Here is an 18,941-nt window from a genome sequence, read left to right as displayed (position 1 = left end):
TGGTTATCTGGTTATGAAATATTTCCCATTGTTGGTTAAAAGCAGTAAAAGAGATCAGATGTTGAAAGAAAGAGAAACTGGAGAAACCCTAAAGGTTCTTCTTCCTGATGGATGAAATGAAACCAAACCTTCCCCAAAAAGATCAGATTCAATCCAAAATCATTCTATGGCCTAATATCACGGAACACTTGACAAACATCATTCATTGTGGTCGTCTCTCTTGTACCAAAATTAGCCTCAATTCACGATTAATTTAATTCAATCTTATAATAAAACAGAAGGAATGCTCGGCAAATACTGCAGGCTAGTGGTACCCACCATTTCCCTATCAATAACCTGAGAAGAAATGATAAAGCCCTTTTATAGTTCACTTTTCCTTACAAGTAATGTCTTCACTGGCAGTCTTATTTTTTTCTCTACAGAATATTAACGGAATCACAAAGGCTATCTAATTTTTTTTTTTAACGTTTATTTATTTTTGAGACAGAGAGAGACAGAGCATGAACGGGGGAGGGGCAGAGAGAGAGGGAGACACAGAATCGGAAGCAGGCTCCAGGCTCTGAGCCATCAGCCCAGAGCCCGACGCGGGGCTCGAACTCCCGGGTCGCGAGATCGTGACCTGAGCTGAAGTCGGACGCTTAACCGACTGAGCCACCCAGGCGCCCCAAGGCTATCTAATTTTAATCAACACAAAAGTTGGCTTTGAGTTACCTAAGAGGAATTTTACATATAGAAACAAAGTGGATTATCTTACAGAATTCATTTTACCCCCAAGAATGCTACCATACTTTAAAGTACTATAGAGTTACATTTGCCAATTATAGGTAATCAACTCCTTCAAGAAGTGACTGTGTCTGCCAAATCTGATCCTTAAAGCACACAGAGTACCACAGTCATCAGAATATTCACCAAATATTTCAGAGACTGGCTTGGAAATGACTTTTATATATATCAGTAATGGAAATCCAAACGCACGTGATTATTTTGTAAAGTTAAATACATCAAGAATTTTAAGAATCTTGAGCAAATTCTATGTTCACTAGAGGCAATATATGATAGAAAGTAATTTATGATGTGATGTTAAATGAAAATATCAGGATAACATTTATATTAAAATATTATATGTAAAATATAAATATAAATAATATACATTTTATATATTGAATGTATTAATTTTATGTGCATATACAATCCCAGACTTCACGCTATACTATAAAGCTGTAATCATCAAGACAGTATGGTAATGGCACAAGAACAGACACTCAGATCAATGGAACAGAATAGAGAACCCAGAAATGGACCCACAAACGTATGGCCAACTAATCTTTGACAAAGCAGAAAAGAATATCCAATGGAATAAAGACAGTCTCTTCAGCAAGTGGTGCTGGGAAAACTGGATGGCGACATGCAGAAGAATGAACCTGGACCACTTTCTTACACCATACACAAAAATAAACTCAAAATGGATGAAAGACCTCAATATAAGACAGGGAGCCATCAAAATCCTCGAGGAGAAAGCAAGCCAAAACCTCTTTGATCTTGGCCGCAGCAACTTCTTACTCAACACGTCTCCGGAGGCAAGGGAAACAAAAGCAAAAATGAACTACTGGGACCCCATCAAAATAAAAAGCTTCTGCACAGCGAAGGAAGCAATCAGCAAAACTAAAAGGCAGCCAAAGGAATGGGAGAAGATATTTGCAAACAACATACTAGATAAAGCGTTAGTATCCAAAATCTGTAAAGAACTTATCAAACTCAACACCCAAAAAACACATAATCCAGTAAAGAAATGGGCAAAAGACATGAAGAGACACTTCTCCAAAGAAGACATCCAGATGGCCAACCAACACATGAAAAAATGCTCAACATCACTCATCATCAGAGAAATACAAATCAAAACCACAAGGAGATACCACCTCGCACCTGTCAGAATGGCTAACATGAACAACTCAGGCAACAAACAGATGTTGGCGAGGATGCGGAGAAAGAGGATCTCTTTTGCACTGTTGGTGGGAATGCAAGCTGGTGCAGCCACTCTGGAAGACAGGATGGAGGTTCCTCAAAAAACTAAAAATAGAACTACCCTACGACCCAGCAATTGCACTACTAGGCATTTATCCATGGGACACAGGTGTGCTGTTTCGAAGGGACACATGCACCCCCATGTTTATAGCAGCACTATCAACAATAGCCAAAGTATGGAAAGAGCCCAAATGTCTATCGATGGATGAATGCATAAAGGTTCTTTTATCCAGAAGATGTGGTGTATATATATATATATATATATATACACACACACACACACACACGCACACATATACAATGGAGTATTACTCGGCAATCAAAAAGAATGAAATCTTGCCATTTGCAACTACGTGAATGGAACTGGAGGGTATTATGCTAGGTGAAATTAGTCAGAGAAAGACAAAAATCATAGGACTTCACTCATATGAGGACTTCAAGAGACAAAACAGATGAACATAAGGGAAGGGAAACAAAAATAACATAAAAACAGGGAGGGGAAAGAAACAGAAGAGACTCATAAATATGGAGAACAAACTCAGGGTTGCTGGAGGGGTTGTGGGAGGGGGGATGGGCTAAATGGGTAAGGGGCACTAAGGAATCTACTCCTGAAATCATTGTTGCACTATATGCTAACTTGGATGTAAATTTTTAAAAATTAAAAAAAAAAAAAGAAAAATATCAGGATAAAATTTATATTAAAAATATTATATGTAGGGGCGCCTGGGTGGCGCAGTCGGTTAAGTGTCCGACTTCAGCCAGGTCACGATCTCGCGGTCCGTGAGTTCGAGCCCCGCGTCGGGCTCTGGGCGGATGGCTCGGAGCCTGGAGCCTGTTTCCGATTCTGTGTCTCCCTCTCTCTCTGCCCCTCCCCCGTTCATGCTCTGTCTCTCTCTGTCCCAAAAATAAATAAAAACGTTGGAAAAAAAAAAGAAAAAAAAAATTAAAAAAAAAATATTATATGTAAAATATAAACATAAATTATATACATTTTATATATTGCATATATTAATTATATGTGCATATATTTAATTTTATTTAAATATTTTAACGTTTAGTTTACATATATTTAAATTTTTATATACAAAATATGAAAATGTAAATTATGTATAAAACATAAAAATTATAGATAAAATGTCAGGAATTGTATCAGGAATTATAAATATCAGGAATAAAATTATATGTGAAATATAATTACCATTTTTCTGTTTAAACGTAAGTATTGGAAAAAAGACTGGAAGGAAATGCACAGAAATGTTAACAGTACTTTTGTCTGGCTGATGAGACCATGGATGACATTCTCTTTTCTCCATATGCTAAACCTTACTTAATGAGTATGCACTAAAGAAAAAGAAGTATGCACTATTTTTTTACAATGAAACAATTTTTAAAAAAGAAAAGAAAGGGAATAAATGGAAGGAGCACTGTTAAGGGATAAGGAAACGGCATAGAGTATAAGTGTTATAATTAAACTTTTACCCTGGCAAAGAACTTTTTAAGTGGTCACAAACGGCAACTAAGTTATAGAATATTTGTTGTTGGAGGGGCATCCTGCCTAATTCTGTCATTTGACAGGTACAGAAAAAACATATATATAATTGTGTGATGCTTCACAATTGACACAGTGCTTTCAAAATGGCATCTGTCCTTCAAATAATCCTGTGAGATAGGCTCATATGCACCATTTGTAGGCCCAGGAAACTGAGGGTTCCCAAGATAATGTGCTTTGATAATAATGACTGCCATTATCTAACGTTTACCAAATGCCAACCTCTGGGGTAAGCACAATTCTGCGAAAATCATCACCATTTTACAGATTCGAAAACTGAAGGGTGAAGGTTAAGTGTTAAGGTTAAGCTATCACACAGCTGAGATCCACTCATTTAAAATAGGAGTCTTGGTTACAATCAACTTCACAGAATCATTTACTCAAAATGCTGAGCCTATGACCCAGTCCCATGCTCTTTCTACTACACTGGTCTCGCCTAAGGTTTCTTTTAAGTCGTTCAGTTTGACAGCCACTGTGAAGCTCCAGAGGCAAAGAAACTAGGCCAGTAACACCCCAAAGCCAATGTTGGATAACAACCTACAGTAAATAACTAGAGTGGAGGAGACAAGGCGAACTCACACACAACAAGGAGGAGCCAAAAGGAAACCTCTCTACCTCAGGAGCAGGGATAGCAACAGACACCCCAATTCCTGCACCTTACACCCGCGTGAGTGGGTACAATTTCCAGAGCGCCTTGCGGTTCATCTCAAAGGTTCCCGCAACAATCCGTGGACTGGGCGGGGCAGGGATGAGTCCCACTTTGCTGAAAAAGCTGGAAGAAATGCAATAGGGCGCCTGGCGGGCAGAAAAGCAATGAGTGTGAGAGCCAAGGGAAGACACCTGCGGGGCCTGGGCACCCGGACCGGGTCTGAGCTGCACCCGTGGAGCCTCTGGCCACCGCCGGGTGGAGGAAGAGCTCAGGGCCCGCGGCGGCGACAAAGGCACAGAGGGAGACCACGATTCCGAGGCTGCCGCCCGCCGAGGCTCGGAGAACTTGAAGGTCGGCCCGGGAGCCTCGCTACTCACGTTGGACCAGCCGGTCTCCGGTGAAGGTGGAAGAGCAGCTAGTGACAAGCGCACAGGGGACGCCCGCAGCCATAGCTGCACTAGCAAGTCAGTTCCGTCCCGGAGCCGCTTCCGCCTTGGGCTGCACCACGGCTACCGGTGCGCGGGGGAGACACGCAAGGAAGGGCGCGTTCTCGGCAGGAACCCGCTACCCTGACTCCTCCCACACCCCTCTTCCGCTCCCGGCGTAGAACAGGCCGGGCTGCGCTTGGGGTTGCCATGGGGACGAGCACTAGCGGCACCTGGCTTGGGCGCCTGGAGACCGCGCCTTCTCCGGGAGGTACCGCTCCCCGGCCCTAGCCATGGCACAAGAGACTGAAAACTACGACCCCATCGGATCGATCCTAATCCAGGTGGGAAACGGGCCTTTCCTGACCCTGCCCAGCTAAGATACGTGCGAGCGAGGCGCAGCAGCGCAGATCCACTCGCGCCCAGCCTTTTGGAGCGCCGCCCCTAGACTGCCTCCAGCATGCGAGAGGCACTGCCCCTTCGAGAACTCCCAAATATGCCAACCCGGACCTCTGCCGAGAGCCTAACACGCCTCCCGTGCCGTACCCTGCAGGTTGCGCTTCAGAAGCTCGACCGTCCGTTCTGCCTCTGGTAAAACTCTCGAGACCGTACACCTCACCCCCAGAACCTTTACTTCCGAAAAGTCAATCTTACACCAAGGCACCATTTTAAAATGTTATATTCTGAAAAATCTGAACCCATGATATGGGGGAGGGGGAATACAAATCAGGCACTTTGGGGAGATGGTAAGAAATTTGGGGAGAAGTTGAAATATGTTAACTGCTTTTCTTACGCACCTAAATTTTGTGTATCTAAAAGGATCTTGAAAATAAGTTAGGCCCTGGGGATGTAATGTATAGCATGGTGACTATAGTTAATACTGTACTGTTCTATTTGAAAGTTGCTAAGAGAATACATGTTAAAAGTTCTCATTATAAGAAAAAATTGTAACTATGTGTGGTTATGGATGTTAACTTACTCTGACATTTCGCAGTAAATATAAATATCGAATCAGTATGTCGTACGCCTGAAATAAAACGTTATATTTCAATTATATCTCAAATAAATAAATGAATTAAATAAAAGCTTGGGAACACACACAGGAAAATATAGTAAAGATAACTTGGATTGCCCATCAAGTTTAATTAAGTCTTGAATAGAAATGTGACAAATTTTAAAAACTCCAGGAAATAACTTTTTCTAACCTGAGTGGGGGGAAATATCAAGAAAGTCTTAACTTCTCCAGGATAACTCAGTTTGTGACAATTACACTCAGATTTTTCCCAAATGGTAAAAGCATTTTGTTTTTTCACATTTACGTATGGTAGCTTTAAAAACATCTCTACAGGGGCGCCTGGGTGGCGCAGTCGGTTAAGCGTCCGACTTCAGCCAGGTCACGATCTCGCGGTCCGTGAGTTCGAGCCCCGCGTCAGGCTCTGGGCTGATGGCTCGGAGCCTGGAGCCTGTTTCCGATTCTGTGTCTCCCTCTCTCTCTGCCCCTCCCCCCGTTCATGCTCTGTCTCTCTCTGTCCCAAAAATAAATAAACGTTGAAAAAAAAAATTTTTTTTTAAATAAATAAATAAAAATAAATAAATAAAAACATCTCTACATAAATCATCACTTTTTTTTTTAATTTTTTTTTCAACGTTTTTTATTTATTTTTGGGACAGAGAGAGACAGAGCATGAACGGGGGGAGGGGCAGAGAGAGAGGGAGACACAGAATCGGAAACAGCCTCCAGGCTCCGAGCCATCAGCCCAGAGCCTGACGCGGGGCTCGAACTCACGGACCGCGAGATCGTGACCTGGCTGAAGTCGGACGCTTAACCGACTGCGCCACCCAGGCGACCCATCTACATAAATCATCACTTTTAACTTATATTTAGCTCCATTTGTCTAAGGCTTGAAGTAATTTGCCTAAATTCATTCCATTCTGACTCATACTCAGATCTGCAATGGATTTTCCTGCCAGGATATTGGTCTCTTACCTCCCACCTAGGAGAGAGTTCTTTAAATTCACCTTTTCCAAAACACAAACCCCTAAACTCGCCAACTTCATAGAGATACCCGTTACGAATAATACCCAAATCTTTTTACCTCACCTTTTATCATCCTCTGTCACCAGCATCCTAGATGACTTTAGCCAAACTACAAAGTCTGAGGGACCAGTCCCCACAAAACTGCTCCCTCTTCTACATGGGCCTAAGTTCAGAAGCCCCCAGAATCAACATCACGTAAGGCCGGCTATCGACAAATTTGGGGGCCCTGACCACCTTCATACTGGCTAATTTGCTAAAGCAACAGAATTCAGGAAAGTGCTATCCCTACCATTACAGTATTATAACACCAAAAGGATACAAATTAAAGTCAGCCAAGGAAAGACACACATAGGGCAGAGTCATCCTATCCCCTTGGAGTCATGCACGGCTTTACCTCCTACAAACTGTGATGTGTGACAGTATATGGGAGTACTGACAACTAGGGAAGCTCACCTAGGACTTTGATGTCCAGAGTTTTTCCTGGGACTCAATTACACACTGCCCGTGTTCTGACCTTTTATCTTCAGCCCGTCCCAGAGGTCACACTAATGCCTTTAGTCTCCGGTTCCTCTAGAGTTTGAAACGGATACTGTGTGACCCAAGGCCCCCATCAAAAATACATTGTTAGGCTGTCTGGTAACCAAAGACGCGAAGCAAAGACACTTATCAAGCAGGGGCCTAGAGATCACCTCTCAGTATCCAAGGGCAAAGGCCAGACCTCTTGTTGGGTAAAGCTGATTCTTTACTACACATACCCCTTCTAAATCCAGGGTCCATTTTACAGACTCCAACAGGAACGCTCGTGGAGATTCCTACCCTGCAATAGCCAATTTCACCTATAGTATACTTCATGTTGACTACAGGGACGGTTCTGTTACTCTTTAGTTTTCTGTATTTCTCCAGACCTGGAACATCTCTAAAAAAGAGACCAGAATCTGGGGAGAATTCTCACACCTAATTTCATACTTTCCCTTGAGATAATTCTCTTTCCCAGGGCTGCCCCCCTTGTGGTTTGGAACAGTGTAGAATAGGGTATTGCCTGAAAAGCTAGAAGCCTTTTCACTTCAGAGGGGGACCCAGAAGTAGCTATTTCATCAACGTAGGCTATAACATCATAATATTGATATCTTTTATCATTGGATTGTAAAATGGAGCAGGAGAGCTCAGAACAGTCATATCCAGGCTGCTCTCTAGACACATAAAATTCTCCCTGGTGATGTGTTGAAAATGTATGTAACGAAATGAGAAAGACCTCCCCTACTTTCTCACCACGTCTGAAGTATTTATGAGCATACAGCCCTACTCTCAGACACGCAGCATGGATTCCACTTCTGCCTGGGGCTGTGACTTACATCCTTTAAACAGGTTACTATTCAACAGTACCTCTAGTGGAAAGCACTATGTTGGGAGTCAGAACACTGAGGTCTGACCCTGGCAATGACATTCTTCCGGGTGGGTAACTTTAGGCTAATCATTTCACCTCTTTGGGCCTCAGTTTTCTCTTCTGTAGGAGACATAGCTTGAATAAGATCCACTTCTGACTCTAAACTGACCCAATTTGTCCAAAGCTACATAATTTCTAAAAAAAAAAAAAAAAAAAAAAAAGCTACGTAATCTCTTTTAATCATAAAGTGGACTACCTTTATTATCAGCCTAGGCATTCAAATTCTTTCTATAATTATATAAAAATTATTATATAACTATATATTAACATATTATAAATTTAAGGTACTTCATATGATATATATACATACACAGTTGCCAGAAAAGCAGAGGTACTTCAAATCTCCACTTGCTTCACCCTAAACAGGTCTGTGTCTCAATCAGAAACATTAAGCAACTCCTTAGGCCAGTGATTCTCAAAGAGCGATCCCAGGACCAGCATCTTCAGCACTAGCTGAGAACTTAGGCGAAACACAAATTCTCAGTCCCCATTCCAGACCCACTAAATCAGGAGTTCTGGGTATAGAGCAACCCAGCGATCTGTTCTTATAACAGGTAACTCTAGGGGCACCTGGGTGGTTCAGTTGGTTAAGTGTCTGACTTCAACTCAGGTCATGATCTCACGGTTCCTGGGTTTGAACCCCACGTCGGGCTCTGTGCTGACAGCTCAGAGCCTGGAGCCTGCTTAGGATTCTCTGTCTCTTTCTCTCTCTGCCCCTCCCCCCCCCCGCCTTTCAAAAATAAATAAATGTGAAAAAAAAAAAAGTTAACATAACTATGGCACACTCAGTTCTGAGAACTTCTACTTTCGATAGTTTTCTAAAATGTAAACTGTAATATGATTTCAAAGAAAAATCACAGTAATCAAAGCTACATAGTATTTGTCGGGTATTGTGCATGGTTCTAAATGCTATATGTGTTTTAACTCCTTTAAGACTTAAAACAAAGCTATCCATTAAGGACTGTTATTATTTCACATTATGGAAAAGAAACTGACCAAAGATGTGTATTGTGGGTAGACCCATATACATAGAAAATGCAAGCAATCTTCTCAAACCCTTTCAATCTCTCAATCCTGGTATAAAATAAAGTCTTCCTGGGGCACCTGGGTGGCTCAGCTGGTTAAGTGTCCAACTCTTGATTTCGGCTCAGGTCATAATGTCAAGGTTCGTGAGTTCGAGCCCCGCTTCAGGCTCTGTGCTGACAGATCAGAGCTCACAGCTCTGGATTCTGAGTCTTCTTCTCTCTCTGTTCCTCCCCCACTCATGCTCACTCACTCTCTCTCTCTCCCTCTCTCAAAAATAAACATTAAAAAAATTTTTTTTAATAAAGTCTTCCCTTGCCCCTTTTTACTCCTCTACTTAAATCCTGCCTTTTCCACTGAATTTTCACCAGTCTTTAACTTTGTATATTTATAAATACACATTTGTATATTTGTAGATAAAATGCATGTACTGGTTAATGGTTAGGCATGAAGGTTCTGGATTCACACTGCCTGGATTTGAGTAGTTCCATCAAATAACCAGCTGTGTTACCATGCACAAGTTACTTAAGCACTTTACACTTTATTTTATACTTGAGGGAAACTGAAGATAATAATATGAACTCTGTCTTAGGAGTCTTGCAAGAATTAAAATATAAGATAACATATAATGTATAACACTCAATAGATGTGGGTTTATATTAGATAGGGTCTCTTGCTTTTTAATATCACTTAGTTTTCTGTTCATTCTGTGTCTTTTTAAGATTAGCCTGATTTTTACTGGAAGAAAAGGAAAAATTAATTTCAGCCTGTCTTTTTAACCAGGACTACTCCATTCTTAAACTTTTTTTTTTTAATGTTTATTTATTTTTGAGAGAGAGAGAGAGAGGGAGACACAGGATCTGAAGCAGGCTCCAGGCTCTGAGCTCTCAGCACAGAACCCAATGCGGGGCTCGAATATACTAACTGCAAGATCCTGACCTGAGCCAAAGTTGGATGCTTAACCGACTGAGCCACCCAGGCACCCATGGGACTTCTCCATTCTTAACTAAAACTTTATGGGTGATGCTATAGGGCAAATAAGTTATGTCTTGTTTCCCTGTTACAGATGGATTTTTGGGATATCCCATTTTACCCAGCACAGGATTGGGTCCATTGATCCTGGATGACTGGATAATGATCTAGTCATTAATTCAGTCTCCAATAATGTGTGTTCTTTTCAAAAATGAAGCGAGCTGGACTAACATGTACCATTATCTGGAAAATACAATAGATGATGCAAATTAATAATAAAATATTTTGATAAAATATCTAAAATACTTGAGAAAAAAATCTTTAAATACGCATAATCAATGTTCTAGTTATAAGCTCTTTTTGTGTGACTTATTATGAAAACACAAGCCTTATATGTTTGGATTTCTCAGGACAGTTCTGATTGTGAATATTCTGTCCCATTGTCGGATCATGTACCAAAACCACAACCCACATTCTTACTTTTGGTTCAGGACATAGGGTTACCATCTCCACACAGAGCTCTACGAGGCAGCCTGTTGTTAACTCCTTCTTGTACTTTTAAGTCTCTAATTCAGGCTTTTTACAGTGTCGGCTGCATCTTTCCTCAACTGATCAGAACAGTGAGGCTGTAACTGTAGTAATAATCATCATCATTATAACTAAGAGAGTGCCAACTTTACTGACAGCTTGACACTGTACTGAGAGCTTTAGATTATCTCAAGCCCTAGTGACACCTCTATTAGGCAGGTATCACGTTTAGCACCAGTTGACATAAGAAGAAACTAAAGTACGAAGAACTAAAGTAACTTGCCCAAGGGGATAGATCCCACGCACGTTGATCCTGAAACAGGTTACAGTAGGTTCGTGAAACAGTCTTGGAGAAGTGGGGTGCTGAGTCCGGGAGGCCTCCTGCATGCTTTCTTTTATTAATAACTCTTACAAGCTTTGTTTTTATACTTTACTAATGATCATCTGATATCTTTTTAAAACATCTTTATAAATGTTTTCTTGACTCAGGGCACCTGGGTTGCTCAGTCAGCTGAGCATCCGACTCTTGATTTTGGCTCCGGTCATGATCTCAGGGTCATGGGATCGAGCCCCACATTGGACTCCATGTGGAACATGGACCCTGCTTGAGGTTTTCTCTCCCTTCTGTCCCTCCCCTGCTCACACTCCCTCTTTCAACAAACAAACAAACAAACAAACAAAAACACCAACCTTGGAAATACTGGAACTAATTGATATCATCACTATCTTTCTTATCACCTCCTCCGTCTGGTTTGCCAGGAACAAACAACATAAAATGAAGGGACAAGTGGGTAAGCATGATGAGAATGACTCAGCCAAACCCTATGTTTAGCAGAGATACATAAAATGCAGTTATGGAACTGCTTTTGACAACATGGAATCTAGTTGCGTGGCCAGATTTCTAAATGCTAGAGCGAATCTTCACTGCATTACATCTCTCAAGGGCTTCTTATTAAGCAGCTCTGTCCCCAAACTGTCAAAATAATAATCTTCCTCCTTCTGTGAGTTCGAGCCCTGCGTCAGGCTCTGTGCTGACAGCTCAGAGTCTGGAGCCTGCTTCAGATTCTGGGTCTCCCTCTTTCTGTCCTTCCCCTGCTCACACTCTGTCTCTAAGTGACAAATAAAACGTTAAAAAAATTTTTTAGAAGAAAAAAAACTTCCTCCTAGTAGGAAATATACGGGAAGCAATGCATTTGATGACCACAGAAATGATGGGGGACACGTAAAATTTCAATATGGTAGATTGGATCCATTTGAAGAAAGAACAGAGATTTAGAACATAATTTTTTTTCTTCCTACCCAAGTCTGGTTGACACATTTCCTACAATGTTTGTCTCTATTGCAACTACCATACAAACAGATATGTGGTTATTGAAAGGGGAGAAAAAAAATATCTAGCAAGAAAATTAAAAAAAAAAAAAAAACTCTTGAGGAAGATGAAGACAGCAATTCAAATCAAGGAACATTTACTAAATGCCAGTTACGTCAAGGAACTTCACTAGGTTTTACCATGCAGGAGCGGAGGATTAACATTTGTTCAGGGCCGTCCTATGTGGCCGGCTGTGCACAAAGCACTCTACATACTTTAACTCATTTTATTCTTGCCACTCTTCCAACAGGTAGCCAATGATCCGCATTTTATAGATGAAAGCCTCAAGGCTCTCAAAAACTATGTAACTTTGTCCAGCTCAGGAAAGGAGGAAATAGGATTCTGGTTTATATCTGCCTGCCTCCAAAACCTACATTCATTCAATTTCACACACATTGCCTTAGTTTTATTCAACAGTTCTATGAAGTAGAGTAATTCTTTTTTTTTTTTCCCTTGGTAAAGAAACCAGGGGAAACGTGATGGTGTGCACGGACATCACGTGACTGGTGATGGAGCAAGGAATTATGTTCACTTGCCCTTACTGTGTACTAGAGCCGTCACGTGGAAAGAAGTGGAACTGTCCACACAGGGAAGACTTAAACAAACAAACGAGCCCTTTGGTTCCATGATAAATAACCCAGGGCAGTTTCATTCCCCACCAGCTGTCGAAAGACATTACGGAATGCTATGTGAAGCTACAAATAATACTACAAACACTAGAGCTACAAGAAGGAAGTGCAGTGCATTCAAAGGATGGACCAAGAAATGCGGGCCTGGACGCGAGGCTCGCCCTTGGGCTGCTGCTTTGTACTTTCCAAATGCCTTTAGACAATCGAAGGTAAATCAGCTTGCAGCCGTTAATGTGGACAAAACAATTGAAAGAAGTACGCCTTTATCCTTAGTGCCTACGGTAGGTGTGTTCTGATTTCAATCTGTGAGCCCTCAAGGCTTTCCATGACAATTTGTGCAGAGTACAAATGACCAGATGTGTCTACCAGACTGTGAGGCCCATCAGTGAAAAGATGCGAATTCTGATCTTTTGAATCCTTGGCTCCACGGGAATATTCCAAAGTAATCGATACCACAGGCTGGGAGCACCCTGTAGGTCCAGTTAGACTACCAGAGAAAAGGTAACGGCTGCAAAATGCCTTCAGCAACCCAGCCTGCAGATTGTTATTGGTGTCACTATTGCTGAAACAGGTGTTGGGTTCATAAATTTGCATAACAAAATGCTTTTCTTGTGGCAGCAGCCCACACAATAATTGGTGCCATCTGTATTTATGTACTGAAGTTTGGTTTCTAATACGAATTCGGAGAACCTGGGGATGCCTAATCTCACAGCACCCATTTTATCGCGAGGGTGGCGGACCTCAGAGAGGTGTTCATCGTTTCCATGGAAAATACAGATTGAAGGAGAATGTTGAAGTGGTAACGTACGCCACTTTTTCTTCACGGATCATTTTCAATTCTGACTACGTAAGACAGAGTCAAGGCCACACGCCGAAAGAGCCGCTTCTGCAGAGCAGTAAACGGGGAAGATCCAGCCAGAACGGAAAACCAATGGGCCCTGTTGACCTATTTACAATTCCCTTTTGAAAAGCTCTGCTTTCACTAGAACCTCTCTTTGCCAGAACTTTTCTGTTTTCTTACCTCTTGGCCGATTAGTAGGAATCCGAGTTTGGTGCAAATTTCATACGAGTCGTGAACTCAACTGTTTTGCCAGGTGAGAAGCAGAAGCCATTCAAGTGGTAGTTTTACCCTTGGATTTGTTTCTAATGGGGGAAGGAAAAATAGAACATTGTATGGAAGCTTAGTTTTTTTTTCTATCTGAAAGACAACAGTGAAACATTCTGATAAAGAGTATCTCAGAACCATGAAGACAGCTCTTTCCAAGGAACATCATAAAATCTACCTGATTATCCCCAGCAATTCAAGAAAATTGAAAATTTTTAAAAATAAATAATTTTATCTAAAATAAATCTTTAAAATAAATAACTGCAGGGGCGTGTGGGTGGCTCAGTCCATTAAGCTTCCGACTTCATCTCAGGTCATGGTCTCACGGTTCATGAGTTCCAGCCCCGTGTCGGGCTCTGTGCTGACAACTCAGAACCTGGAGCCTGCTTCGGATTCGGTGTCTCCCTCTCTCTGACCCTCCCCTGCTCACGCTGTGTCTCTCTCTTTCTCAAAAATAAACATTAAAAATTTTTTAATAATAAAATAAATAATTGGGGGTACCTGGGTGGCTCAGTTGGTTAAGTGTCCAACTTTGGCTCAGGTCACGATCTCATGGTTTGTGAGTTCAAGCCCCACATCGGGCTCTCTGCTGTCAGCATGGAGCCTGCTTCAGATCCGCGGTCTCCGTCTGTCTCTGCCCCTCCCCTGCTCGCGCACATGTGTGCTCGCTCTCTCTCAAAAATAAACATTAAAAAAAATGAATGTTTTAGGTGAACTCTGTATGTATCCTTTCAATATTTTATATTATTTAAACCTATAGGTCCATGAAGACCTTTATCAGTTAAAGGAGAAATTAACAAATTTCCCGCTTGAGGAAAAGGGAGAGACTCTAGACATTCGGAATCTTGAAACCGCAATCAAAAGGACTGAAATGGGGTTAAAAGTAAGTAGAGCTTTAGATATTAAATAAAGCGCTGGAAGGAGATTCCTCCAGGAGAAAAGAACTGTGGTTCTCACAGGACCCTGTGTAATTCTGTAACAGAGGTGGATTTAGACTGGTCATCAGCTATCTTATTCTGTTCCTGTCATTAAAATGATGATTAACTGATTGTGAAATGTGCCAGGATGCAAATCAAAGTAGTTAAGGTGTTGGGAATGTAAGATCATGCAGTGACAATCCCTAACACGTGATTTGATGAAAAGAATTAAGAATTTGAAAAATAACTATTAGTCGGCCAACAACATGCCAGACAAAAAAGAATTCATACCAATGCCTGCAGCGAGTTTCTATCAGATTCACTGAGATTCTAAAGAACAAGAGTGTATTTTTCCCTGCTAGCTTAAGTATTTTGAGATTAGTCATTTTTGTGATATTGTAAGCCAGTCGGTAAAACTAAAGAGATGTACCACTGTTGGAACAGAAATACAGTACATAGGGACTTCATCATTATACATGGGTTGAAGGGCAGAGGAGAACCCAAGTTTCAGACCAGGATAATAATCATTTATAAAACAAAAATCTCTTAGCACATGCGCCCAAATAAGGACCATCTCCATCTTTGAGACCTCTAACTGTCATTGTCCCTGCTCTGGTCTCAGCCTTTCAGTCTAACGAGCTGTCAGCCTCACAGCTCAGCTCCAGAGGCCGTGGGAGATGTGGTGTGTTTTTGTTGCCTCATCAAACTGGCACACCATTGTCCTATATGACCTGATGGTGACAGGGCTGTACCCAGCTGGAGTTTTCGGGTTGGCCATTTTAAATGATCTGTAACCTAAGGGCCAAATTCTTTCTTCGGCTGCTGGCTTGAAGTCCCTATAAGGGAAAGATTACTCGGTGTCTGTCTTGCCTCGTAAGCTTACCTGGCTTAGCGATTTACTGGCTATCGTGCATGGTTTAATTTGTGAAGAGCACTGCAGGTCACTCAAGCTTTGAGTCTCAATTGTTTATTACGCTTTTTGGGACAGTTAAAGTCATTTAGCCCTGAGATGCCCAATGATACCTTAGGCATGTAATAAACACATAGCGTGTTGTGTCTCTTGGCTTAATCACACAATTCAGAGTGTTACCCTAATGAAGTAAAGTAAATTAGCTGAGTATCTTCAGTCCAGTCTAATAGCCTAAACTTTCACTTTTCTATAACAGACTCACATCGAGAAGTATTTAAATGTTGTAAACCATCATGTGTTAACGACTCCTATTAATGATGATAATTTATATTCTCCTCATGCTTCCAAATGGTAAGTAAAATACCCATGGGGGGGGCGGGGACAAAATAAGTACAATTTAAAAAAAAATCTTTCCCACTCAGGTCAGGTGACCATAAAGACAAAATCTTCTTGGCTTTGTTCATATCCATTCTACTTTCAGTAGTTTCGCAAAAGAAGTTAATGGCAGAATTTGGGCTTGGTTTATTCTGCGTGACTTTTATTACCTTCTAATGCTTAACACCATGACAATTGTTTCAGGGTCCCAGTTTTGGCTGTTTTCTTTAGTAAAAGGTACCCAAAATTCAACTCCTAAAGGAGGTATTTTAATGCAAGTCTGTTTTACACTATTAAGATCACATTGCACTTTCTTCACAGTTTTTAGCATGTAATAGGTACTTTATTGTAAAGGTGATTCTGGTATCCAGGGTAAATAAAACAAAAATAATGAAACTTGCTTGAAATATTCATAATGCAATACATCCTAAGAGATGATTTATTAAAATTAGACTTGAGTTCAATTGCCTTGCCTCACTTTGGACCCTCTTACAGGTAGGCCTCCTGAATTTGAGTGTATATAGAGTAAGGTTTTGTGCTAAGCTTAAAAACCTTGTGGCCCTATTTGCATCGTAAACATGTACCAAGCATCGTAGGGTCCAGTTTCAGAAATATGGTAAAACATTGGATCACAAGTAACTTGTTCTATGAGTGTTCCACAAGACAAGCAAACATTTCTAATAAGTTTTAACTTGATAAATGAGCGATGGCTTGCAATACGAGTAGTATGTGACGCCGAATGTCACATGATTGCAACTGACCTTATGGTTCTTCTCTCTCTCTCTCTCCCTGTGGGACTGTGGGTGATCATCTCCCATGCTCGGATGCTTGGTCTCACACTGCAGTGTTTGGCAGAAATCAGTGATTTTTCAGAACACTTGAAGGCGCCCACAACATGCACTAGTGTATTTTTTTGTCACTTCAAAGCACCTACGGACAGTCCTTTGATTTTCCATACAAGAGTAAGCTTAGAAATGCTTTGCTTCATTCTAGGTCAGGCTGCCTGCAGATATAGACCCTTTCCTCTGCTGCCTTATTGCCAGTTACATTAAATACAGTATCTGAGGGGCGCCTGGGTGGCTCAGTCGGTTGAGTGTCCGACTTCAGCTCAGGTCATGATCTCACAGTTCATGAGTTCGAGCCCCGTGTCGGGCTCTGTGCTGACAGCTCAGAGCCTGGAGCCTGTTTCAGATTCTGTGTCTCCCTCTCTCTCTGCCCCTCCCCCGTTCATGCTCTGTCTCTCTCTGTCTCAAAAATAAATAAATGTTAAAAAAAAATTTTTTTTAAATAAATAAATAAATACAGTATCTGACAGGAGTTTATTAATACTATACTGTAGTCAACATCCATGTGAGCATATACAATGGCCCCTTGCAGAAAAAGGTTGGAAAGAAAGGCAGTAAGAAGGAGATGATTACAGTGGAAGTTAAGAAGGAAATCATTGAGAAATACGAATAAGATATGTGAGTGGCCGAAACTGCAAGATTTTATGAGAAGTCTACGTCTTCATCTTGTCTGCAAAGGAAGGGGAGAAACATTTGGGCAGAGACCTCACTTCAAATGAGATTAGGGAGATGTAATTAGGGAGATGTAAAATGTGGGAAACAGTGCAGTTTTGTGAAAAGCACCACCTGAATAAGGCTATTAATGCCAGCAATGAATCTGTTTAATGACAATGCAATGTCACATTTCCACAAAATCCTCAAAAAGAGACAAAAGCAAGGGTCATTGGATAGCTTCCTTGTTAATGTTGCACACACACACACACACACACACACACACACACACACACAAAGATTCCATTGAGTCATTAGATAGCAGTGATTCCATTAGTGATAGTGAAAGTTGTCCTACACAATAACCCTCCTCTCTCGTCTCCCTCATACCAGCCACAAAGGTTTCCAAAGGTAAGTACAGGTTAATTTGTTTATTTTTCTTTATATTTTGTGTTTTCTTTATTATTTTGTATTATATTAGGGTATTGTAACCATTTTTATATGAATACTTTTGTGGGCTTTAAAATATTTATTTTAGAAAGAGAGAATGAGGAAAGGGGCAGAGAGAGAAATAGAGACAGAATCCAAAGCAGGCTACAGGCTCTAAGCCGTCAGCACAGAGTCCAATGCGGGGCTCAAACTGAGAGATCATGACCTGAACCAAAGTCACATGCTTAACTGACTGAGCCACTCAGGTGCCCCTTTATGAATATTTTTGGGTTGTGGAACAAATCATCCAAGTTTCCATGGTTCTTTATGGGGAAATTTGCTTTGATATATAAGTGCTTTGGATTACAAGCATGTTTCTGGAACACATTATGCTCGCAAACCAAGGTTTTACTGTAGCGCACAAGGAAACATGGCAATCTACAGACATAACCAAGTTCCAGCATTCAGTAGTGGGGAGCAGAGCTTTGGGGTACCACTCTATCGGTCTCCCTTTCCTGCACATGGAATGCTACAGGCATCCATCATTCCTTGTAGAGGCAACTGTCCCTCATCTGTCTAGTTTTTAGTCATTTTATTGCTTTGATTTTTAAATTAGGGAATAAAAAAATGACTTGAAAATAGGTTAATATAAATCTTCTAAAACAAGGAATCTGTAAGGAAGGAACATAATAAAAGGGGTTCTTGGAGAAGAAAATATTGGAGGTCAGTTTCCCAACTTATATTGATGCTTAGTTGGAAATCAAAGGAGCCCTACAAGGCCAAGTGGGAGGCCTTTGTAGATGGCAGCCAACAGACAGCAGGCTGTGGCCAAAGATTATGCATACAGACATCAAGTAAGAAAGCCTCACAATGGAGGGGGTGGGGAGTAAACAGGAAGAGGGGTCTGTCACCAACTCCAATGAAGTTCTCCCATCCTGTATCCAGCTTTCTCTTTGTTCTTCTGTCCTGACAAAGAACAGAGAGTCTGGGCTATATGCAAGTTAAGATGGCTGAAAAGAGCAAACTGTGTAGCAATTATACCCACAGAGAATCAAGCAGAA

At 41.2% G+C, this 18,941-nt stretch overlaps 2 protein-coding genes across 2 annotated transcripts in view; one reads left to right on the top strand and one right to left on the bottom strand.

Moving 5' to 3' along the window:
• Positions 1-4,710, bottom strand: part of AAGAB (alpha and gamma adaptin binding protein) — a 55,181-nt gene extending 50,471 nt beyond the window's left edge. Inside the window, exon 1 of the mRNA XM_030317864.1 lies at positions 4,598-4,710. Coding sequence (XP_030173724.1) covers positions 4,598-4,670 — 73 coding nt within the window. The 5' untranslated portion in view covers positions 4,671-4,710. The remainder of the gene's footprint in view (positions 1-4,597) is intronic.
• Positions 4,711-4,852: 142 nt separating this feature from the next.
• The window catches only part of LOC116738118 (IQ domain-containing protein H-like), a 39,953-nt gene continuing 25,864 nt past the window's right edge, over positions 4,853-18,941 (top strand). The window contains exons 1-3 of the mRNA XM_032593505.1: positions 4,853-4,989; positions 14,514-14,636; positions 15,837-15,931. Coding sequence (XP_032449396.1) covers positions 4,939-4,989; positions 14,514-14,636; positions 15,837-15,931 — 269 coding nt within the window. The 5' untranslated portion in view covers positions 4,853-4,938. The remainder of the gene's footprint in view (positions 4,990-14,513; positions 14,637-15,836; positions 15,932-18,941) is intronic.

Source organism: Lynx canadensis, chromosome B3, assembly GCF_007474595.2.
Source record: "Lynx canadensis isolate LIC74 chromosome B3, mLynCan4.pri.v2, whole genome shotgun sequence".
Taxonomy (NCBI): domain Eukaryota; kingdom Metazoa; phylum Chordata; class Mammalia; order Carnivora; family Felidae; genus Lynx; species Lynx canadensis.
This window is presented reverse-complemented; position numbering and strand designations above follow the sequence as displayed.